This window comes from Ranitomeya imitator, chromosome 3, assembly GCF_032444005.1.
Source record: "Ranitomeya imitator isolate aRanImi1 chromosome 3, aRanImi1.pri, whole genome shotgun sequence".
NCBI classification, from domain to species: Eukaryota; Metazoa; Chordata; class Amphibia; order Anura; family Dendrobatidae; genus Ranitomeya; species Ranitomeya imitator.
This window is the reverse complement of record NC_091284.1, coordinates 88522278-88542361: the sequence shown is the minus strand read 5'-3', so window position 1 is coordinate 88542361 and position 20084 is coordinate 88522278. Positions and strand designations below refer to the sequence as shown.

Below are 20084 nucleotides of genomic sequence, written 5' to 3'. Positions count from 1 at the left end.
GCGAGAGGAGAACCAAACTCTATCACCCGGAGAATATGGAGGAGCATCCAAACGCTTCTTATCAGCAAACCTTTTCATATTATGGCTAGCTCTCTCAAGAGCCTCTTTGGTCTCATTCCAAATCTTAGAGAATTCCCGGGACAAGAAATCCACTGCCGGTACCCCCGAGGTGAGAGAAACAGGAAGGGGAATGCTCGGATGTTGAACATAGACCACAAAGAAGGGAGATTTGGAGGAAGACTCACTGGGAAGATTGTTATATGAGAACTCAGCCCAGGGGAGAAGGGAGACCCAGTCATCTTGGTGTGCATTGGAAAAATGTCGCAGGTATGTAGTCAGAACCTGATTAACTCGCTCCACTTGACCGTTGGATTGAGGGTGATAAGCGGAAGAGAAGTCCAGGTTAATCTTCAATAGACTGCAGAGAGCTCTCCAAAAACGTGAGGTAAATTGTACTCCACGGTCGGAGACAATATGCTGTGGAAAACCATGATGACGGAAGACTTGGTGTAAAAAGATTTTTTGCCAACTCAGGAGCGGAAGGCAGACCAGGCAACGCAATGAAGTGAGCCATGTTAGAGAACCGATCCACAACAACTAGGATGACAGAGCAATCCGAGGAACAAGGCAGATCGGTGATGAAGTCCATGGCGATATGGCTCCAAGGGACGGAAGGCACAGGCAGAGGATGCAGGAGACCGGAAGGAAGCTGCCTAGGAACTTTATTTTTGGCACAAGAAGAACAAGAAGCAATGAATTTGGTGACGTCTTGTCGGAGAGATGGCCACCAGTAGTGCCGAGAGATAAGGGAAAATGTCTTCTTGACTCCTACATGTCCTGCAATCTTGGAGGAGTGACCCCAACGTAAAACTCTCTCCTTGTCTTGATCCGACACAAGAGTCTTGCCAGGAGGAGCAGAAATCACTCTTAGAGGAGCAAGAGTGACGATCTTCGCTGGATCAATGATGTGAGCCGGAGAGTCCTCCATGTCTTGAGGCTGAAAGGATCTTGAAAGAGCATCCGCTTTGACGTTCTTATTTCCGGGTCGGAAATGAAGTTCGAATTCAAATCGTCCAAAGAATAAAGACCATCTGGCTTGTCGTGGATTTAGTCTTTGAGCAGACTGAACATAGGCCAAATTCTTGTGGTCAGTGTAAATGGTGAATGGATGAAGAGACCCCTCAAGGAGATAACGCCACTCCTCTAAGGCTAACTTGATAGCCAATAGTTCCTTATCTCCAATGGAGTAGTTCCGTTCTGGAGCAGAAAAGGCTTTAGAGAAAAAACCACAGGTCACCAAATGTGCGGAAAAAGATCTTTGCAAAAGTACAGCTCCGGCTCTGACAGAAGATGCGTCGACTTCAAGGACAAACGGTCTATTTGCATCAGGACGGTGAAGCACAGGGGCTGCAGCGAATCTTTGTTTAAGGGACTGAAAAGCCTCTTCTCTGGATCCATCTCCAGGCCAGACTTCGAGACAATATATCCAAGGAAGGGCAGTGAGGATTGCTCGAAGACGCATTTCTCAATCTTAGCGAACAGATGATTCTCCCTTAGATGTTGCAGAACACGGCGGACATCTCGTCTATGAGTGGAAAGATCCGGAGAAAAGATGAGAATGTCGTCAAGATAGACTACAACAGAGGAGTAGAGAAGATCCCGAAATACATCGTTCACAAATTCCTGGAAAACCGCCGGAGCGTTGCAGAGACCAAACGGCATAACCAAATACTCATAGTGACCGTCACGAGTATTGAAGGCGGTCTTCCACTCATCTTCTGTACGAATTCGAACCAGATTGTACGCGCCACGCAAATCCAATTTGGTAAAAATTTGCGCTCCTCGGAGACGATCGAAGAGTTCCGGAATGAGTGGCAGAGGATATTTGTTCTTCACCGTGATGTTGTTTAGGCCTCGATAATCAATGCAGGGACGAAGTGAGCCATCTTTCTTCTTCACGAAAAAGAAGCCTGCTCCGGCAGGAGAAGAAGACTTGCGAATGAATCCCTTAGCAAGATTTTCTTGAATATAGTCAGACATAGCTTGCGTCTCAGCAGGAGAGAAAGGGTAGATTCTTCCCCTAGGCGGGGTAGTTCCAGGCACGAGATCTATGGGACAATCATAGGGACGGTGAGGAGGTAGACCCTCAGCCTCCTTCTTGTTGAAGACATCAGAGAAAGAACTGTAGACACAGGGTAAGGCAGGGAAAGAAGAAGAAGAAGAAGAAGAAGAAGAAACACCCACAGGACGCACCGGCAGCAGACAACGTTCCCGACAAAGCTCTCCCCAGATATTGCCATTGCGCCAATCTAAAGTGGGCTCGTGACTCCGTAACCAAGGGAGACCTAAAAGCATAGGATGAGAAAGACCCGCTAAAACATAAAATGCAATTTTCTCCCTATGCAGAGCCCCAACTTGAAGTTCCACCTCGAGTGTGACTTGTGTAATGGTCTCCTGTAAAGGTTTACCATCCACAGATGCAAGAATTACAGGAGTCTCTAAGGTTTTGACTGGAACGGAAAATTTCAAAACCTCTTCCAACCTGATAAAATTTCCTGCTGCGCCAGAGTCCACATAGGCATCCAACGAAATGCCCTTGCCAGAAATATGCAAAAGGACAGACAAAGTGAGGGGTTGAGAGGAATCACACACACCTAGGGAGGCCTCTCTTACCTGACCTAGGCGGAAAAGTTTTCCGGGCGTTCAGGGCAAGACCGCAATAGATGAGAGGCACTCCCGCAGTAGAAACATAAACCTTGAGTACGCCTCTCTTTACATCGCTGTTCAGACATTTTTAGACGGTCCACTTGCATAGGCTCAGATGCGGACGCTAGAGAGGAAGTTCTAGGCTGCGGACTGAGTGGCTTACGGGTGGCAGGGGAAGGACGAAGAGATCTCCGCTCCCGGGCGCGTTCTTGGAACCGAAGGTCAATACGGGTAGCTAAGGAAATTAAATCCTCCAAAACCGTAGGGGTGTCCCGACCAGCCAACTCGTCCTTTATGCGCCTGGAGAGGCCCCGCCAGAAAGCACCCACTAACGCCTCATTGTTCCAGCCTAAGTCCGAGGAGAGGGTGCGGAACTGAATAGCGTATTGGCCCACGGATAAAGATCCCTGATGGAGAGACAATAGAGCCTCAGTCGTAGAAGCCAGACGACCAGGTTCGTCAAAAACAAGACGAAAAGTCTCCAGAAATTCGGATAACCGGGAGACTAGGGGATCGTCTCGCTCCCAGAGAGGATTTATCCATGCCAAGGCGTCACCCTCCAGATGGGAAATCAAAAAAGCTATCTTGGCCCGATCAGTTGGGTAATGCTGGGGCAGAAGCTCAAAGTGAAGACGGCATTAGTTTAAAAAGCCTCGGCAGAATTTAGGATTCCCATTGTACCGAGGTGGTTTAGCCAAGCGGGGAGGAGGGTGGGAAGCAGAAGCAGAGGTAGAAGCGGCTGTTTGAATAGAAAGCAGCCGATCGTCTATCGAAGACATATAACTGAGGATATGAGCCTGGGTGTCACGCTGCTGAGCTAGCTCTTGCTGTAAGCCAGCGAGTAGAGTAGCACTGCCAGGATCAGAGGGCTGGTGCGTAGAAAGGCGAGAATCCATTGCCTTCATGAAGGACATAATACGGGACTGATTCTCCCGCAAAAAGAGTAGCTCCTCTGACAGAACGAGCGGACGTGACACTTTCCTGTACTGGAAATATTCTATGTGCTGTCCCACATCTTCTCCGATTAGTCTGCTCCACTAATGGACACAGAAAGAAAAGGGCGCCTGTGCAAGAACAATCTATGGCCTTTGCAGCCCAAGAGCTCCTTAAAATGCAAAATTGCACCTGCTTTGGAGGTAGAAATGGGCCCCTTCACCTCCTGGGTCCCAGTGCGGCTGCACAGGTTGCACCAATCATATGTCCGCCCGTGGTCTGCTCCATCCGGCCTGCTGGAACAGGGAGAGTAAATTTCCTACAAGTTGCTGTGGCTGTTCTCCGTTTTCACTGTTTACTCCATGGTAACATGGTTACTCCTAGAATCCATGGTTGCAGCAGTTTTGAACCCCAAAGACCAACCACAAACTTATTCCCTATCTACCAGCCAAGTGGTGAGTTTAGCACTTAGGCCGGGGTCACACTTATTGTATGAAAAATCGGTCCGAGTCTCCCTGCCGAGAGTCGTAAGAGTGGTCTCCGTATGGTCATCTGTGTGTAATGCGTTTGCAATGCGATGATGTGATTTCCTCATATCTATGTATCCATATGACATGCGTATGACATGCGTATGGCTTTACATTTCTCACTGCTTTTCCCCATTGAATTTAAAGGGAACCTGTCACCCCGTTTTTTCATTAGGAGATAAAAATACCGTTAAATAGGGCCTGAGCTGTGCTTTACAATAGGATATTTTTTGTCCCCTGATTCCCTACCTATGCTGCCGAAATACCTTACAAAAGTGTCCTTTTTCGCCTGTCAATCAGGCTGGTCAGGTCAGATGGGCGTGGTCACAGCGCTGTTTCTCCCCCACATCTTGCTTATGTTCCCGTTGGTGGCGTAGTGCTTCTCGCATGCGCAAGTGCCGAATGCACTGCGCAGCTGTAGAAATAGAGCGCGCTCGCCGCTATTCAGCGGTTTCTCGGTGGGCGCGGCCATCTTCCTGAGGCCGTGCGTGCGCAGATGGAGTCTCCTGCCTCCTGCTTCTCAAGGCTTCAGGAAAATGGCCGCGGGATGCTGCGCGTGCGCAGATGGACATCGCGGCGGCCATTTTCTTGAAGCCGAGTTTGAATCTCGGCTTCAGGAAAATGGCCGCCGCGATGTCCATCTGCGCACGCGCGGCATCCCGCGGCCATTTTCCTGAAGCCCCGGGAAGCAGGAGACTCCATCTGCGCACGCACGGCCTCAGGAAGATGGCCGCGCCCACCGAGAAACCGCTGAATAGCGGCGAGCGCGCTCTTTTTCTACAGCTGCGCAGTGCATTCGGCACTTGCGCATGCGAGAAGCACTACGCCACCAACGGGAACATAAGCAAGATGTGGGGGAGAAACAGCGCTGTGACCACGCCCATCTGACCTGACCAGCCTGATTGACAGGCGAAAAAGGACACTTTTGTAAGGTATTTCGGCAGCATAGGTAGGGAATCAGGGGACAAAAAATACCCTATTGTAAAGCACAGCTCAGGCCCTATTTAACAGTATTTTAATCTCCTACTGAAAAAAAGGGGTGACAGGTTCCCTTTAATGGCTCAATGGGCTAAAATGAGGAGAATGTGTGCAGCTTGACTCTAAACTTTGCTGTGAAAATTTCATGAACAGTTCCACAGTCAGCTCCTGGCCTAGTTTCAAGGTAATGGTAGGCGATTTCCATTTTTGGTGAACACATATGTAGTCAATCTGATTTTCTTAGGCCCCATTCGGTGATGTCCATGTTTAGAGTCTCCATTTGTGATTTTGGAAGAAGGTGTGTGGCGCCCCAGGGTCCTGGTCATCACAGTGGTATTGCTTTCCTCTCAGGGAGAGTGATGCTACCTTTGGAGGCAAGAAAGGATAACTGCATCCAGGTATCACAAACATGCAATGCATTTCATACTCCAGGCCACCAGGGGGAGCGTCTGCTTTTATTTATTAGGTCACTCCCCATATAGATATATAACTGGTAGTCTGTAGGGAAAGTTAGTGAGTTCCAGACAGGAGTTAGTTGCTGGCTGAGCTCAGCTCAGTCAGTTCCAGACAGTGGTCTGAGGAGAACAGATGGTCAACTGAGCTGTGCATGCCCTTAGAGCTGCAGCTCCCTGAAAGAGACATTGAAAGGCAGAATTGTATTGCATCGAGTGTGAAAGACGTCGAAGCAAAGGAGAGGATACCAAAAGGTGACCAGCCCCACTCAGGCTGCCTCCTTCTGAGGCACAAAATCCCGGTAGCCAGAACACCGAGGGAGTAAGGACCTCTACGCCTTATTTCAGAGACCGGCAGGACAGCTAATTGCAGGTTACCTGTCCGCACCTACACCCAGGAGGCATGGTGACACCTACAGAGCCGGATTATCTAAGAGACCCTATAAACAGGCTCAAGTCACCAATCATATGGGTTTTGTCCTATCCAATACGGGGGACATAGAGAGCGAAACATCGCATCTGTGAGACCCTTATGTGAAGCCATAGGCAGTAAGTGACTACACCACCGCAGCGCAAGTGATTTCCACCTGGACAAGGAAACTCTGGACTTGCCTCCAAACCGGCCGGACTCTGCCTGCCCTGTAATCTGGTGCCCTGGACTGTGGATGCTGAAGTCTTCAGTAAAGGTAAAGAGACTGCAACCTTGTGTCCTCGTTCTTCTCTGCGCCTCTCACCATACCACCATCTACATACCGGGAAGCCCTGCTGGGGACATACTTCACCTGTGGGAAGGTATACCATCTAGCTGCCATAACATCACCCCAGCGGACCCCTAAGCAGAGTCGGTCACCCTGACCGAATACCACAGGTGGCGTCACGAACATAAACTTTATCCCTTTAAAGACCTTTCCCTTTTACATGACCGCCCAGGACCACGGACCGGGTCTCAGCCACCGTGACATCCCCCTGTGAACACCACTGGACCCGGGTACCCCACGGCCCTGGCGGGCGACTCAGGTGTTCATGATAGAAATTTGATTTGTCTTACAAAAGCCAATGAATCTTCCTCTAGCCTCAATTTGTTCACCAAGTTCAAAGTTTCCAACAACAATTCTATGTTTGCCATGGTCCACTTTGTCATTCAAGTCTCCCATAATACTAAGTAAATCTTGTTGTGGCGTCTTGTTGATTTCTTCGTGAATTTGATCCCAGAATAGTTCAATGTCTTCCTCCTCAGCATCTGTTATTGGTGAGAAACTGGGTGTAATCCTCAGTATCTGTATTATTCTGAACATACATTACGCAGTACCAGTTCTACTGTCCTGTATACTGGGTGTAATTCTCAGTGTCTATAAACTTCTGACAACATGTCTCAGAATTTCCGAGCAATACATTTTGTATTTTTTTTCTGAAAAGAAGAAATGGTCAAAATTAAAAAAAAAACAAAAAACAGTGCTTTCAAACCTCAAATAATGCAAAGAAAACAAGTTCATAATCATTTAGAAACAACAATACTAATGTTTTATCTTAGGAAGAGTTCAAAAATCAATATTTTGTGGAATAACCATGATTTTTAATCACAGCTTTCATGCGTCTTTGCGTGCTTTCCACCAGTCTTTCACACTGCTCCTGGCACAAAAATGTAAGCAGTTCTTCTTTGTTTGATGGCTTGTGACTATCCATTTTCCTCTTGATTACATTCCAGAGGTTTTCACTGGGGTTCAGGTCTGGAGATTGGGCTGCCCATGACAGGGATTTGATGTGGTGGTCTCTTAATTTTTGCCAGAGCTGTATATACACTGCACAATACAACTTCCCCTGTCCTGTATACTGTGTGTAATTCTCAGTATCTGCATTATTCTGTATTAATACACTGCACTGTACCATTTCTCCTATCCTGTATGCTGTGTGTAGTTCTCAGTATCTGTATTAGGCTGCCGTCACACTAGCAGTATTTGGTCAGTATTCTACATCAGTATTTGTAAGACAAAACCAGGAGTGGGTGATAAATGCAGAAGTGGTGCATATGTTTCTATTATACTTTTCCACTAATTGTTCCACTCCTGGTTTTGGCTTACAAATACTGATGTAAAATACTGACCAAATACTGCCAGTGTGACGGCAGCCTTATTCTGTATATATACACTGCACAGTACCAGACTCCTGTTGTTGCAGAGGCGGCATTGGACTTCGGGAGTGTCAGTATTGGTTTATTATTTTCATTATTCCTTTGGGCAAACAAAAGTAAATCTTGGAAAACCTGTATAAATTAGTTATCCTAAATTTAGAAGTCATCCCCTATCTTCTGCATAAGGGATAACTTTCCAATCATGGGGATCCAACCGCTGGGACCACCCACAATCCGGAGAACCAGAGCTCTGAAGAGCACCATGTAGATGCAGGTGTGGTCGATCATATCTGCGTCATCATTGCTGCGTCATTCACATGTGACTCTTCAAATAAATCCTTTAAGAGAGTAGTGAGGAGCAAGGCCAAGTAAAGCAAAATTCACTGATCGCATGTGGTGAGTGTTAAAGGGACTCTGTCACCTGAATTTGGAGGGAACAATCTTCAGCTATAGGGGTGGGGTTTTCGGGTGTTTGATTCACCCTTTCCTTACCCGCCGGCTGCATGCTGGCTGCAATATTGGATTGAAGTTCATTCTCTGTCCTCCATAGTACACGCATGCGCAAGGCAAGATTGCAGCTAGCATGCAGCCGGCGGGTAAGGAAAGGGTGAATCAAACACCCGAAAACCCCGCCCTTATGGCTGAAGATTGTTCCCTCCAAATTCAGGTGACAGAGTCCCTTTAAAGTATGTGGGCTGGTGGAGCTTGTGTGCCAGGGCCATTTTCTTCACCTAGTCTGGCTCTGGTTATGTGTAAGTTTCTAGACCGGAAAAAAACAATTAGTTGTAACTGATCTATTTTTTATTTTGTTTTCTTTATCTTTTTTTGTGTTTGTCCTAAAAACAAAACATACAAATGGAAGTGTGAACATTGCCTAGAGTAACTTTGCTGATAATTTGTAATGCCATCGCCGGCCATGACTGATCACTGTATTATGTCAATGTTATTTCATAGCATGTGTAAAGCTGCAGTAGCATCGTACGCAGTGAAGAAGCAGTGACCCACAAATTCAAAACACAAAAGTCTCTTTTAATGTGTTTCTTCACAGCATTAAAGTCCAATTCGCATAAATGCATATAACTTCAGTGGATATTATCAGTGACCAGTTTACACCAGTTCAAAGCAATACATATCACATGGCTTTAAATTTGCAGTCCCTAAGGCCGCCGTCACACATGCGAGTTTTACGGACGTAAGAGCGCAGAATCTACGTCCGTAAAACTCGCAAAAAATACGGCACAATTATTCTCTATGCCCCTGCTCCTATTTGCCGTATTTTACTGATCAGTATTATACGGCTTTCTACGGCCGTAGAAAATCGCAGCATGCTGCGTTTGTCACCGTACTGCGCAAGAAATACGCCAATGAAAGTCTATGGAAGCGTGAAAAATACGGATTACACACGGACAAGCAGTGTGACTTGCGAGAAATACGCAGCGCTGTTAGAGAGAAAAGCCGGTAATTCAGTGCGGTGTACAGTAAAATCACACTGACAGCTTACAGTAGAATAGGTAGAATAAATGTGTACACGTAGAATAGGTATATATATATATATATATGTCAGTGAGACACATATATGTATATATATTAATATTTTTTCCAGCGCTATACAGCTTGAAAGCCGGTAATTCAATTACCGGCTTTTTCTTTCTCCTTCCTAAAACCCGACATGATTTGAGACATGGTTTACATACAGTAAACCATGTCTTCTCTCCATTTTTTTTGCAGATTCCACACTACTAATGTCAGTAGTGTGTATCTGCAAAATTTGGCCGTTCTAGCTCTTAAAATAAAGGGTTAAATGGCGGAAAAAATTGGCGTGGGCTCCCGCGCAATTTTCTCCGCCAGAGTAGTAAAGCCAGTGACTGAGGGCAGATATTAATAGCCTGGAGAGGGTCCACGGTTATTGGCCCCCCCCCTGGCTAAAAATATCTGCCCCCAGCCACCCCAGAAAAGGCACATCTGGAAGATGCGCCTATTCTGGCACTTGGCCACTCTCTTCCCATTCCCGTGTAGCGGTGGGATATGGGGTAATGAAGGGTTAATGCCACCTTGCTATTGTAAGGTGACATTAAGCCTAATTAATAATGGAGAGGCGTCAATTATGACACCTATCCATTATTAATCCAATACTAGTAAAGGGTTAAATAAAACACAAACACATTTTTTAAAATTATTTTAATGAAATAAAAACAATGGTTGTTGCAGTATTTTATTCAACGCCCAATCCAGTCACTGAAGACCCTCGTTCTGTGAGTAAAAAAACATAATAAACCAACAATATACTTACCCTCCGCAGATCTGTAACGTCCAACGATGTAAATCCTTCTGAAGGGGTTAAAACATTTTGCAGCAAGGAGCTGTGCTAATGCACGCTGCTCCTCGCTGCAAAACCCCAGGGAATGAGGCTAAAAATAGATCAATGATCTATATTTAGCTTTATTTGCGGTGAGGCGCCCTCTGCTGGCTGTTCATAGATCGTGGGAAATTACCTAGAAAGCTCCCTGGCTTTCTAGGTAATTTCCCACGATCTATGAACAGCCAGCAGAGGGCGCCTCACCGCAAATAAAGCTAAATATAGATCATTGATCTATTTTTAGCCTCATTCCCTGGGGTTTTACAGCGAGGAGCAGCGTGCATTAGCACAGCTCCTTGCTGCAAAATGTTTTAACCCCTTCAGAAGGATTTACATCGTTGGACGTTACAGATCTGCGGAGGGTAAGTATATTGTTGGTTTATTATGTTTTTTTACTCACAGAACGAGGGTCTTCAGTGACTGGATTGGGCGTTGAATAAAATACTGCAACAACCATTGTTTTTATTTCATTAAAATAATTTTAAAAAATGTGTTTGTGTTTTATTTAACCCTTTACTAGTATTGGATTAATAATGGATAGGTGTCATAATTGACGCCTCTCCATTATTAATTAGGCTTAATGTCACCTTACAATAGCAAGGTGGCATTAACCCTTCATTACCCCATATCCCACCGCTACACGGGAATGGGAAGAGAGTGGCCAAGTGCCAGAATAGGTGCATCTTCCAGATGTGCCTTTTCTGGGGTGGCTGGGGGCAGATATTTTTAGCCAGGGGGGGGGCCAATAACCGTGGACCCTCTCCAGGCTATTAATATCTGCCCTCAGTCACTGGCTTTACTACTCTGGCGGAGAAAATTGCGCGGGAGCCCACGCCAATTTTTTCCGCCATTTAACCCTTTATTTTAAGAGCTAGAACGGCCAAATTTTGCAGATACACACTACTGACATTAGTAGTGTGGAATCTGCAAAAAAAATGGAGAGAAGACATGGTTTACTGTATGTAAACCATGTCTCAAATCATGTCGGGTTTTAGGAAGGAGAAGGAAAAAGCCGGTAATTGAATTACCGGCTTTCAAGCTGTCTAGCGCTGGAATAAATATTAATATATATACATATATGTGTCTCACTGACATATATATATATATATATACCTATTCTATGTGTACACATTTATTCTACCTATTCTACTGTAAGCTGTCAGTGTGATTTTACTAATATATGTGTCTACTGACATATATATATATATATATATATATATATATAGACAGTATATATATATTTTCTTTTCTTTTTGGGACACATGGATCACTTCTATAGCGGTATGTTGGTTTTGCTAGCCTGCGAGAAAACCACGCAGTACGGATGCCATACGGATTACATACGGAGGATGCCATGCGCAAAAAACGCTGACACACCCTGCCTACGGAGGAGCTACGGACCACTTTTTTCGGGACTTTTCAGCGTATTACGGCCGTAATATACGGACCGTATTGTTTTACGCTGTGTGTGACGCCGGCCTAAACAGGCCAGACTTCCCTTGTCCAGTTTCCCTGGGCGACCGCACGCCATCTCACAGTCTCTATACGTCTCCATACACACAGCCTCATATGTTGCAGACACTAGACACGCCAGCCCTCCTCTGACTAGTTCTCGTGGGTGTCCTGCATCGCTGTATCAAGTTCTTTACAGACTCTTTACTCACACAGTCGTACACAGTTCAGGATATCCTCCGGATAGCAGCTGGGCACCATATCCACCTGTTTGCAATCGTTGCACATGCTAGTCCTCTTTCGGGTACAGGACATCCACCTCCGGGCACAGGACTGTCCACATCCGACTTATTCGGGCACATGACATCCACCTCCGGGCACAGGACTGTCCACATCCGAGACCAGTACCATGGACGAATTGCATCTCTGTGTACGCTGCGGGTGTCAGGCTATTCAGCTGCCCCGGGTGCCAGCTCTGCTGGCCTCCATGCACTCTGCAGACCAGCACACACCAGACTTACACTAACGTGCACCTCGCACATATGGCCTGACCTGGCCAGACACCTGACACACCCATACCCCTTACTGCAGGGTTTTTAAACACACCAACCTGTGGCCTTCAGCCACCTGGAAAACCCGGACCGGAGATCCGTGACTCTCATGCACACCTATGGACTTCATCCGTCTGCATGCACATTCTGGGGAGAACAAACAGCGCCCCCTAGCTGTATCAGAGGCCACAGCCTCACACATGGTATTAAATACATTATTATTTCACACCCTTCTCGTAAGCATAATGACCAGATAAATGGTTTATTTATATTAATTGTGCTTTTTTTTTTCTCATAGTGACAACAGCAAATGTGGTAATACTTCTTCCCCCTCAGAGGATCTGACCTTCTGCCTACTGAACCGGCACAAGTAACTTCTTCTTACATATCGGTGATATTAAGGGTGACTGCATGCAACTAAAACTCCACCCATGCATAGTGGCCAAAGGCCAAATGATTTTGTCAGAAATGGCTGAAAAGAATATTTAACAACGTAAAAGATAATAATAAAACAATTAATTTAATAATATATAATGATTAGTGATGAGCGAGTATACTTGTTGCTCGGGTTTTCCCGAACACGCTTGGGTGGTCTCCGAGTATTTGTTAGTGTTAGAGATCTAGTTTTTGTTGACGCAGCTGCATGATTTACGGCTGCTAGCCAGCCTAAGTACACATGGGAGTTGCCTGGTTGCTAGGGAATCCACACATGTATTCAAGCTGTCTAGCAGCTGTAAATCATTCAGCTGCGCCAACAAAAACTAAATCTCCGAGCAGTCACAAATACTCGGAGACCACCTGAGCGTGCTCGGGAAAACCCGAGCAATGAGTATACTCGCTCATCACTAATAATAATTTATAAGGCACAAGTAAACCACTGTATCAGCAATCCTGTGACAGTTGTATATATTTCCATATGTGTAGGCAGAGGATGGTGTAATTTGGCTGCCACCCTCACTGCTGCCATAACTGTTTGCATGCGCCCCGTGCTGCAGCAGATGTTACAGGTCAGGTGGGGAAATACAACTTGAGAAGTAATTTTATGAATAAATCCCATTGAAAGGTATATGGCAAGTATTTGTAGAAAGTGACCTAACATTTTTTAAAGGGAACCTGTCATGTAAAATAATGCTTTTAACCTGCAGATAAGGGGTTAATCTTCAAGTTGATAGTGCTCTGATACTGTGCAGCGTCTGCACTGAGAGCACCGATACCGGGAGAAAATAAACTTTATTTCTCCTGGCAGCCCCGGGCTTTCACTTATAGGAGTTTGACTGCCACAGCTTCAGTTACCGCTCAGTGCATAGAGAGCGGCAAGTGTAACTGCGCCTCCAGCACTGGTTGACTGCATGCTCAGCATTAGAGTCAGCTGTCAGTCAGTGCAGGGGGCGCTCTCTGTATACAGAGCGGTAACTGAAACCGTGCCCACTAGACCTCTGTAATTGAAAGAGCGAGGCTGCTCATGGTAATAAAGTTAATTTCCACCAGGCAGCAAGGCTCTCAGGGCCGGCAGCAGGGCTCTCAGTTCTGACAGTGGGGTTCTTAGTATCGGTGCCGCATCTGTTAGAATAACCCCATATCTGCATGTTAATAGCATTATTTTCACATAACAGATTGCATTTAAAGGGAATCTATCACCTCAAATTGGCGGGCTATGTAAATGCCCTGTGTTCGGTCAGATGGGCGGTGTTTCGTCTTCTTTCCTCCACCCCATCTTTCCCAGCTGTCCGCAATATTTTCGGGAATTTGAGTAGGTGTCCTCAATAGTTCGCGCGTGCACAAAGCAATCTTGCCTCGCACACGCGCAGTATGCTTTGCCCATCTGCGGGCAAAGCCGTAAAGCATTACTGCGCATACTGCGCATGCACGAGGCACGATTGCATTGCGCATGCGCAAACTATGGAGGACACCTACTCAAATTCCAGAAAATATTGCGGACAGCAGGGAAAGATGGGGTGGAGGAAAGGTGACGAAACACCGCCCATCTGACCAACAACAGGGCATTTACATAGCCCGCCAATTTGAGGTGACAGATTGCCTTTAAAGACTACCCATCAATGTATGACAGATTTGTCCACAGGGCACAACTAACATGAGATTAGATCTGGTGATTTTGAAGCCTGTGCTGTGTTAGTTAAAAGTGGTGCATGAGCTTAATATATATGGAATTACAACATATGATAAATCTGATACTACTTTGTTATTTAAAGGGGACCCATCAGCATGTTTTTCCATATAGACATAGTGGTATGGTTGTATAAAAAATCTTCCCTTTTCAGTTGAGATTCTATGTGCCCATCATGACAAATCCAGTGAAAAAGTCATATGCAAATCAGGCTGGAAGTGCATTGAGGGCATGTCAATGCCTGCTATCTACCGACCAGACATCACCTCACGAGAAGTGATGTGTCTTCCAGGTGCCCAAATCAAAGATGTGTCTTGTAGGGTATCAAGACTCTATAGTGCTACAGACTACTATCCATGCCTACGAGTACATGTAGGAACAAATCACACAGCAAAAAAGGACCTGGATACTGGTTGCAGAGATTTTGAAGCTCTAGACCAGAAAGTGAAGGAACTGAGAGTGCAGATCGTCTTCTCATCCATCATTCCAGTGGATGGACATGGACCAAGGAGATTAAACAGGATTCTACAGGTGAACAACTGGTTGCGTCACTGGTGCCGTCAACAACCTTTTGGTTTTCTTAACCATGGAGCTCATTACCTGTATAATGGACTCCCTGCTAGAGATGGGTTGCATCTTATGGTACCTTCACACTCAGCGATGCTGCAGCGATACCGACAACGATGTCGATCGCTGCAGCGTCGCTATTTGGTCGCTGGAGAGCTGTCACACAGACCGCTCTCCAGCGACCAACGATGCCGGTAACCAGGGTAAACATCGGGTTACTAAGCGCAGGGCCGCGCTTAGTAAGCCGATATTTACCCTGGTTACCATCGTAAAAGTAAAAAAAACAAACACTACATACTCAGGGCCGCCATCAGGGCATTACAGCCGTGACTGGCGTATGGGGCCCAGTGAGCAGAGGGGGCCCGCATCGGGCCCCCTCTTACCTGCTCACCGGGCCCCTACCGGCAGCCGCAGGCTGAACCGGACCCTTAGCGGCGGCCGGCGCTACAGCTGTACGCTATTGACATGCGGGCCCGCGCCCGCACGTCAATAGTTAACAGCCGCCAGCCGCAGCGTGCAGGTCGCCGGCGTCTGACGTCATTGTCAGTCGCCGGCGAGTGCACGGTGCAGCTGCGTGGAGAGATCAGGAGCGCGGCAGGTAAGCAGAACTTCTTTTTTTTTTTTTATTGATAGCGGCGATCCGGGGGGGGGCTGTTATGTTTGCTAATGACAGGTGTTATGAAGGCAATCCAGAAACACAGTGTGCTTAGCGATCAGAGCGCCCACAGTGATCTGACAAATACCCAAAAATACAAGAACGAGCTCTGAGACGTGGAAACTCTGTAGACTGCACACCTGATCCTATCCTAAACACAACTAAAAGCGGCTGTGGATTGCGCCTAACAACTACCTAGGCAACTCGGCACAGCCTAAGAAACTAGCTAGCCTGAAGATAGAAAAATAGGCCTGACTTGCCCCAGAGAAATTCCCCAAAGGAAAAGGCAGCCCCCCCACATATAATGACTGTGAGTAAGATGAAAAGACAAAACGTAGGGATGAAATAGATTCAGCAAAGTGGGGCCCGATATTCTAGGACAGAGCGAGGACAGTAAAGCGAACTTTGCAGTCTATAAAAAACCCTAAAGCAAAACCACGCAAAGGGGGCAAAAAAAAAACCCACCGTGCCGAACTAACGGCACGGCGGTACACCCTTTGCGTCTCAGAGCTTCCAGCAAAACAAAAGACAAGCTGGACAGAAAAAAAAGCAACAAAAAAGCAAAAAGCACTTAGCTATACAGAGCAGCAGGTCACAGGAACAATCAGGAGAAGCTCAGATCCAACACTGAAACATTGACAAGGAGCAAGGATAGCAGAATCAGGCGGAGTTAAGTAATGAAGCAGTTAACGAGCTCACCAGAACACCTGAGGGAGGAAGCTCAGAAGCTGCAGTACCACTTGTGACCACAGGAGTGAATTCAGCCACAGAATTCACAACAGTACCCCCCCCCCCTTGAGCAGGGGTCACCGAACCCTCACCAGAGCCCCCAGGCCGACCAGGATGAGCCGCATGAAAGGCACGAACAAGATCGGAAGCATGAACATCAGAGGCAAAAACCCAGGAATTATCTTCCTGAGCATAACCCTTCCATTTAACCAGATACTGGAGTTTCCGTCTAGAAACACGAGAATCCAAAATCTTCTCCACAATATACTCCAATTCCCCCTCCACCAAAACCGGGGCAGGAGGCTCAACAGATGGAACCATAGGTGCCACGTATCTCCGCAACAACGACCTATGGAATACATTATGTATGGAAAAGGAGTCTGGGAGGGTCAAACGAAAAGACACAGGATTGAGAACCTCAGAAATCCTATACGGACTAATAAAACGAGGTTTAAATTTAGGAGAGGAAACCTTCATAGGAATATGACGAGAAGATAACCAAACCAGATCCCCAACACGAAGTCGGGGACCCACACGGCGTCTGCGATTAGCGAAAAGTTGAGCTTTCTCCTGGGACAAGATCAAATTGTCCACTACCTGAGTCCAGATCTGCTGCAACCTATCCACCACAGAATCCACACCAGGACAGTCCGAAGACTCAACCTGTCCTGAAGAGAAACGAGGATGGAACCCAGAATTGCAAAAAAATGGAGAAACCAAGGTAGCCGAGCTGGCCCGATTATTAAGGGCGAACTCAGCCAACGGCAAAAAGGACACCCAATCATCCTGGTCTGCAGAAACAAAACATCTCAGATATGTTTCCAAGGTCTGATTGGTTCGTTCGGTCTGGCCATTAGTCTGAGGATGGAAAGCCGAGGAAAAGGATAGGTCAATGCCCATCCTACCACAAAAGGCTCGCCAAAACCTTGAAACAAACTGGGAACCTCTGTCAGAAACAATATTCTCAGGAATGCCATGCAACCGAACCACATGCTGAAAGAACAAAGGTACCAAATCAGAGGAGGAAGGCAATTTAGCCAAGGGCACCAGATGGACCATTTTAGAAAAGCGATCACAGACCACCCAAATGACTGACATCTTTTGAGAAACGGGAAGGTCAGAAATGAAATCCATCGAAATATGTGTCCAAGGCCTCTTTGGGACCGGCAAGGGCAAAAGCAACCCACTGGCACGAGAACAGCAGGGCTTAGCCCTAGCACAAATCCCACAGGACTGCACAAAAGTACGTACATCCCGTGACAGAGATGGCCACCAGAAGGATCTAGCCACTAACTCTCTGGTACCAAAGATTCCAGGATGACCAGCCAACACCGAACAATGAAGTTCAGAGATAAGTTTATTAGTCCACCTATCAGGGACGAACAGTTTCTCTGCTGGACAACGATCAGGTTTATTCGCCTGAAATTTTTGCAGCACCCGCCGCAAATCAGGGGAGATGGCAGACACAATGACTCCTTCCTTGAGGATACCCGCTGGCTCAGATAACTCCTAGACAGAGCATCCGCCCAGGGGGCCCAGGGCAGTAAAGCTGGACACAGAGGGGGCAGAAAGCTGGACACAGAGGGGGCAGTAAAGCTGGACACAGAGGGGGCAGAAAGCTGGACACAGAGGGGGCAGTAAAGCTGGACACAGGGGGTGGCAGAAAGCTGGACACGGGGGGGGCAGAAAGCTGGACACAGAGGGGGCATTAAAGCTGGACACAGAGGGGGCAGTAAAGCTGGACACGGGGGGGGGCAGTAAAGCTGGACACAGGGGGGGCAGTAAAGCTGGACACAGGGGGGGCAGTAAAGCTGGACAGAGATGGGGCAGAGTGCTGGACAGAGATGGGGCAGAGTGCTGGACAGAGATGGAGCAGAGTGCTGGACAGAGATGGGGCAGAGTGCTGGACAGAGATGGGGCAGAGTGCTGGACAGAGATGGGGCAGGATTGGAAATAAATGGGGCAGAATGGAGACAGATGGGGCAGGATGGATACGATGGAGACAGATGGGGCAGGATGGGGAGATCATATGGGGCAGAATGGATACTCATGAGGGCAGGATGGGAGAACATATGGCTGGAGCCTGGAATGAGACACACGGGGGCTAGGATGGCGAATATTACCATAGGGGCTAATTAAGGGATATTATTGCAGTGATGTATTTATTTTACTTTTTGAGTATACTGTTTTAAATGGGGGGCGGTCCTGTTACTGTGTAGAGTGATACTATGTTGCCTTCGTCATGTGGTGTAATGTAGAAGTTGGGAAAATTAAGTAATGTGTTCTACAAGCGGAACTCGAGATAACTGTTTTATTTCCTGCAGAGACGAGTCCTGGCTGGATGAAGTGATGGCGGTCTGTGCTGGATGAAAGATGAAGGACTTCACCTAGAGACGTCACTGGTGAGTCAGTGTTACCTATACACTGACACTATACACTGTATACTATATACAGAGGTCCTGTGTACAATGTCACCAGTGATCACTGTATTACCTATACATTATATACAGAGCTCCTGTGTGTAATGTCACCGGTGATCAATGTATTACCTGTACACAGACACTGCATACTAAGTACAGATCTCCTGTGCATAATGGCACTGATGGTGATAGTATTGTGGGTTTTTTTTATTACTGATCAGTATTGTAGTATTCAGTCATTTGTGGTAATATGCGGTCTGGTCATGGTGTTGCGGTATTTGTTCCTTGTATTTTATATTATTCGATCACTGTGGTGGTAATATGTCATCTGGTCATAGTGCTGTGGTATTTGTTCCTTGTATGTAGTATTATAGGTCATTTTAAAAATTGAAAAATAAATAAAAATATACCTAAATTGTATTGCATATTTTAACAAATATTTAGTAGGTTACAGTAGGGCCCGGCAAAAAGTGTCTACCGTGTTATGGTGGCGGCTTAAAAAATCTTTTGGCCAAAACAAAAGCTGCCGGCTATATGTGTGATATGGTGATGGGAACTGTTAATGTGTGATAGGTGAGAAGTGGAGATTTTCCAAGAGAGAGCGGTGGGACTGTGGACAGTTCGAGGGGTGGAGCATGGAGGCGGGGCTGGGGTGGAGCCTGGGCGGAGTTTCAAGGGGGCCCCAAAAATTTTGCCAGTATGGGGCCCCGAAATTTCTAGTGGCAGCCCTGTACATACTTACCTTCCGCTGTCTGTCCCCGGCGCTGTGCTTTCCTGCACTGACTGTGAGCACAGCGGCCGGAAAGCAGAATGGTGACGTCACCGCTGTGCTTTCCTGCTGGCCGGCGTTCACAGCCAGTGCAGAGAAGCACAGCCCTGGGGACAGGCAGCGGAAGGTAAGTATGTAGTGTTTTTTTTTTTTTACTTTTACGATGGTAACCAGGGTAAACATCGGGTTACTAAGCGCGGCCCTGCGCTTAGTAACCCGATGTTTACCCTGGTTACCAGTGAAGACATCGCTGAATCGGCGTCACACACGCCGATTCAGCGATGTCTGCAGGGAGTCCAGTGACGAAATAAAGTTCTGGACTTTCTGCAGCGACCAACGACATCACAGCAGGATCCTGATCGCTGCTGCGTGTCAAACTGAACGATATCGCTAGCCAGGACGCTGCAAAGTCACGGATCGCTAGCGATATCGTTCAGTGTGAAGGTACCTTTACAAAAACAGGAAAGCACATATTTGGTTTATGCCTTGCTACACTCATCAGGAGAGCTTTAAAACCCCTTCACGACCTCCGCCGTACTATTACTGCGGATGTCGGATCCCCTGCTTTGATGTGAGCTCCGGTGCTGAGCCCACCTCAAAGCCGGGACATGTCAGCTGTTTCAAACAGCTGACATGTGCTCACAATAGAGGCGGGTGAAATTCGCGATTCACCCGCCGCTTATGGCTAGTTAAATGCCGCTGTCAAATGCTGACAGCGGCATTTAACCGGCGCTTC

General features: G+C 46.9%; 1 protein-coding gene across 13 annotated transcripts in view; it reads left to right on the top strand.

The window, feature by feature from the left end:
- LOC138672752 (transient receptor potential cation channel subfamily V member 3-like) overlaps window positions 1-20084 on the top strand; it is a 138086-nt gene that overhangs the window by 16842 nt on the left and 101160 nt on the right. For 7 of the 13 annotated variants that reach the window (XM_069761068.1, XM_069761067.1, XM_069761066.1 and 4 more), the window contains exon 2: window positions 12382-12453. The exons of 2 other annotated variants lie outside the window; for them this stretch is intronic. In XM_069761068.1, the coding sequence (XP_069617169.1) occupies window positions 12382-12453 (72 nt within the window). Of the gene's footprint in view, window positions 1-12381; window positions 12577-20084 lie in introns of those variants that run through there. 4 more of the 13 variants (XM_069761070.1, XM_069761077.1, XM_069761078.1 and 1 more) reach the window with 3 other exon arrangements.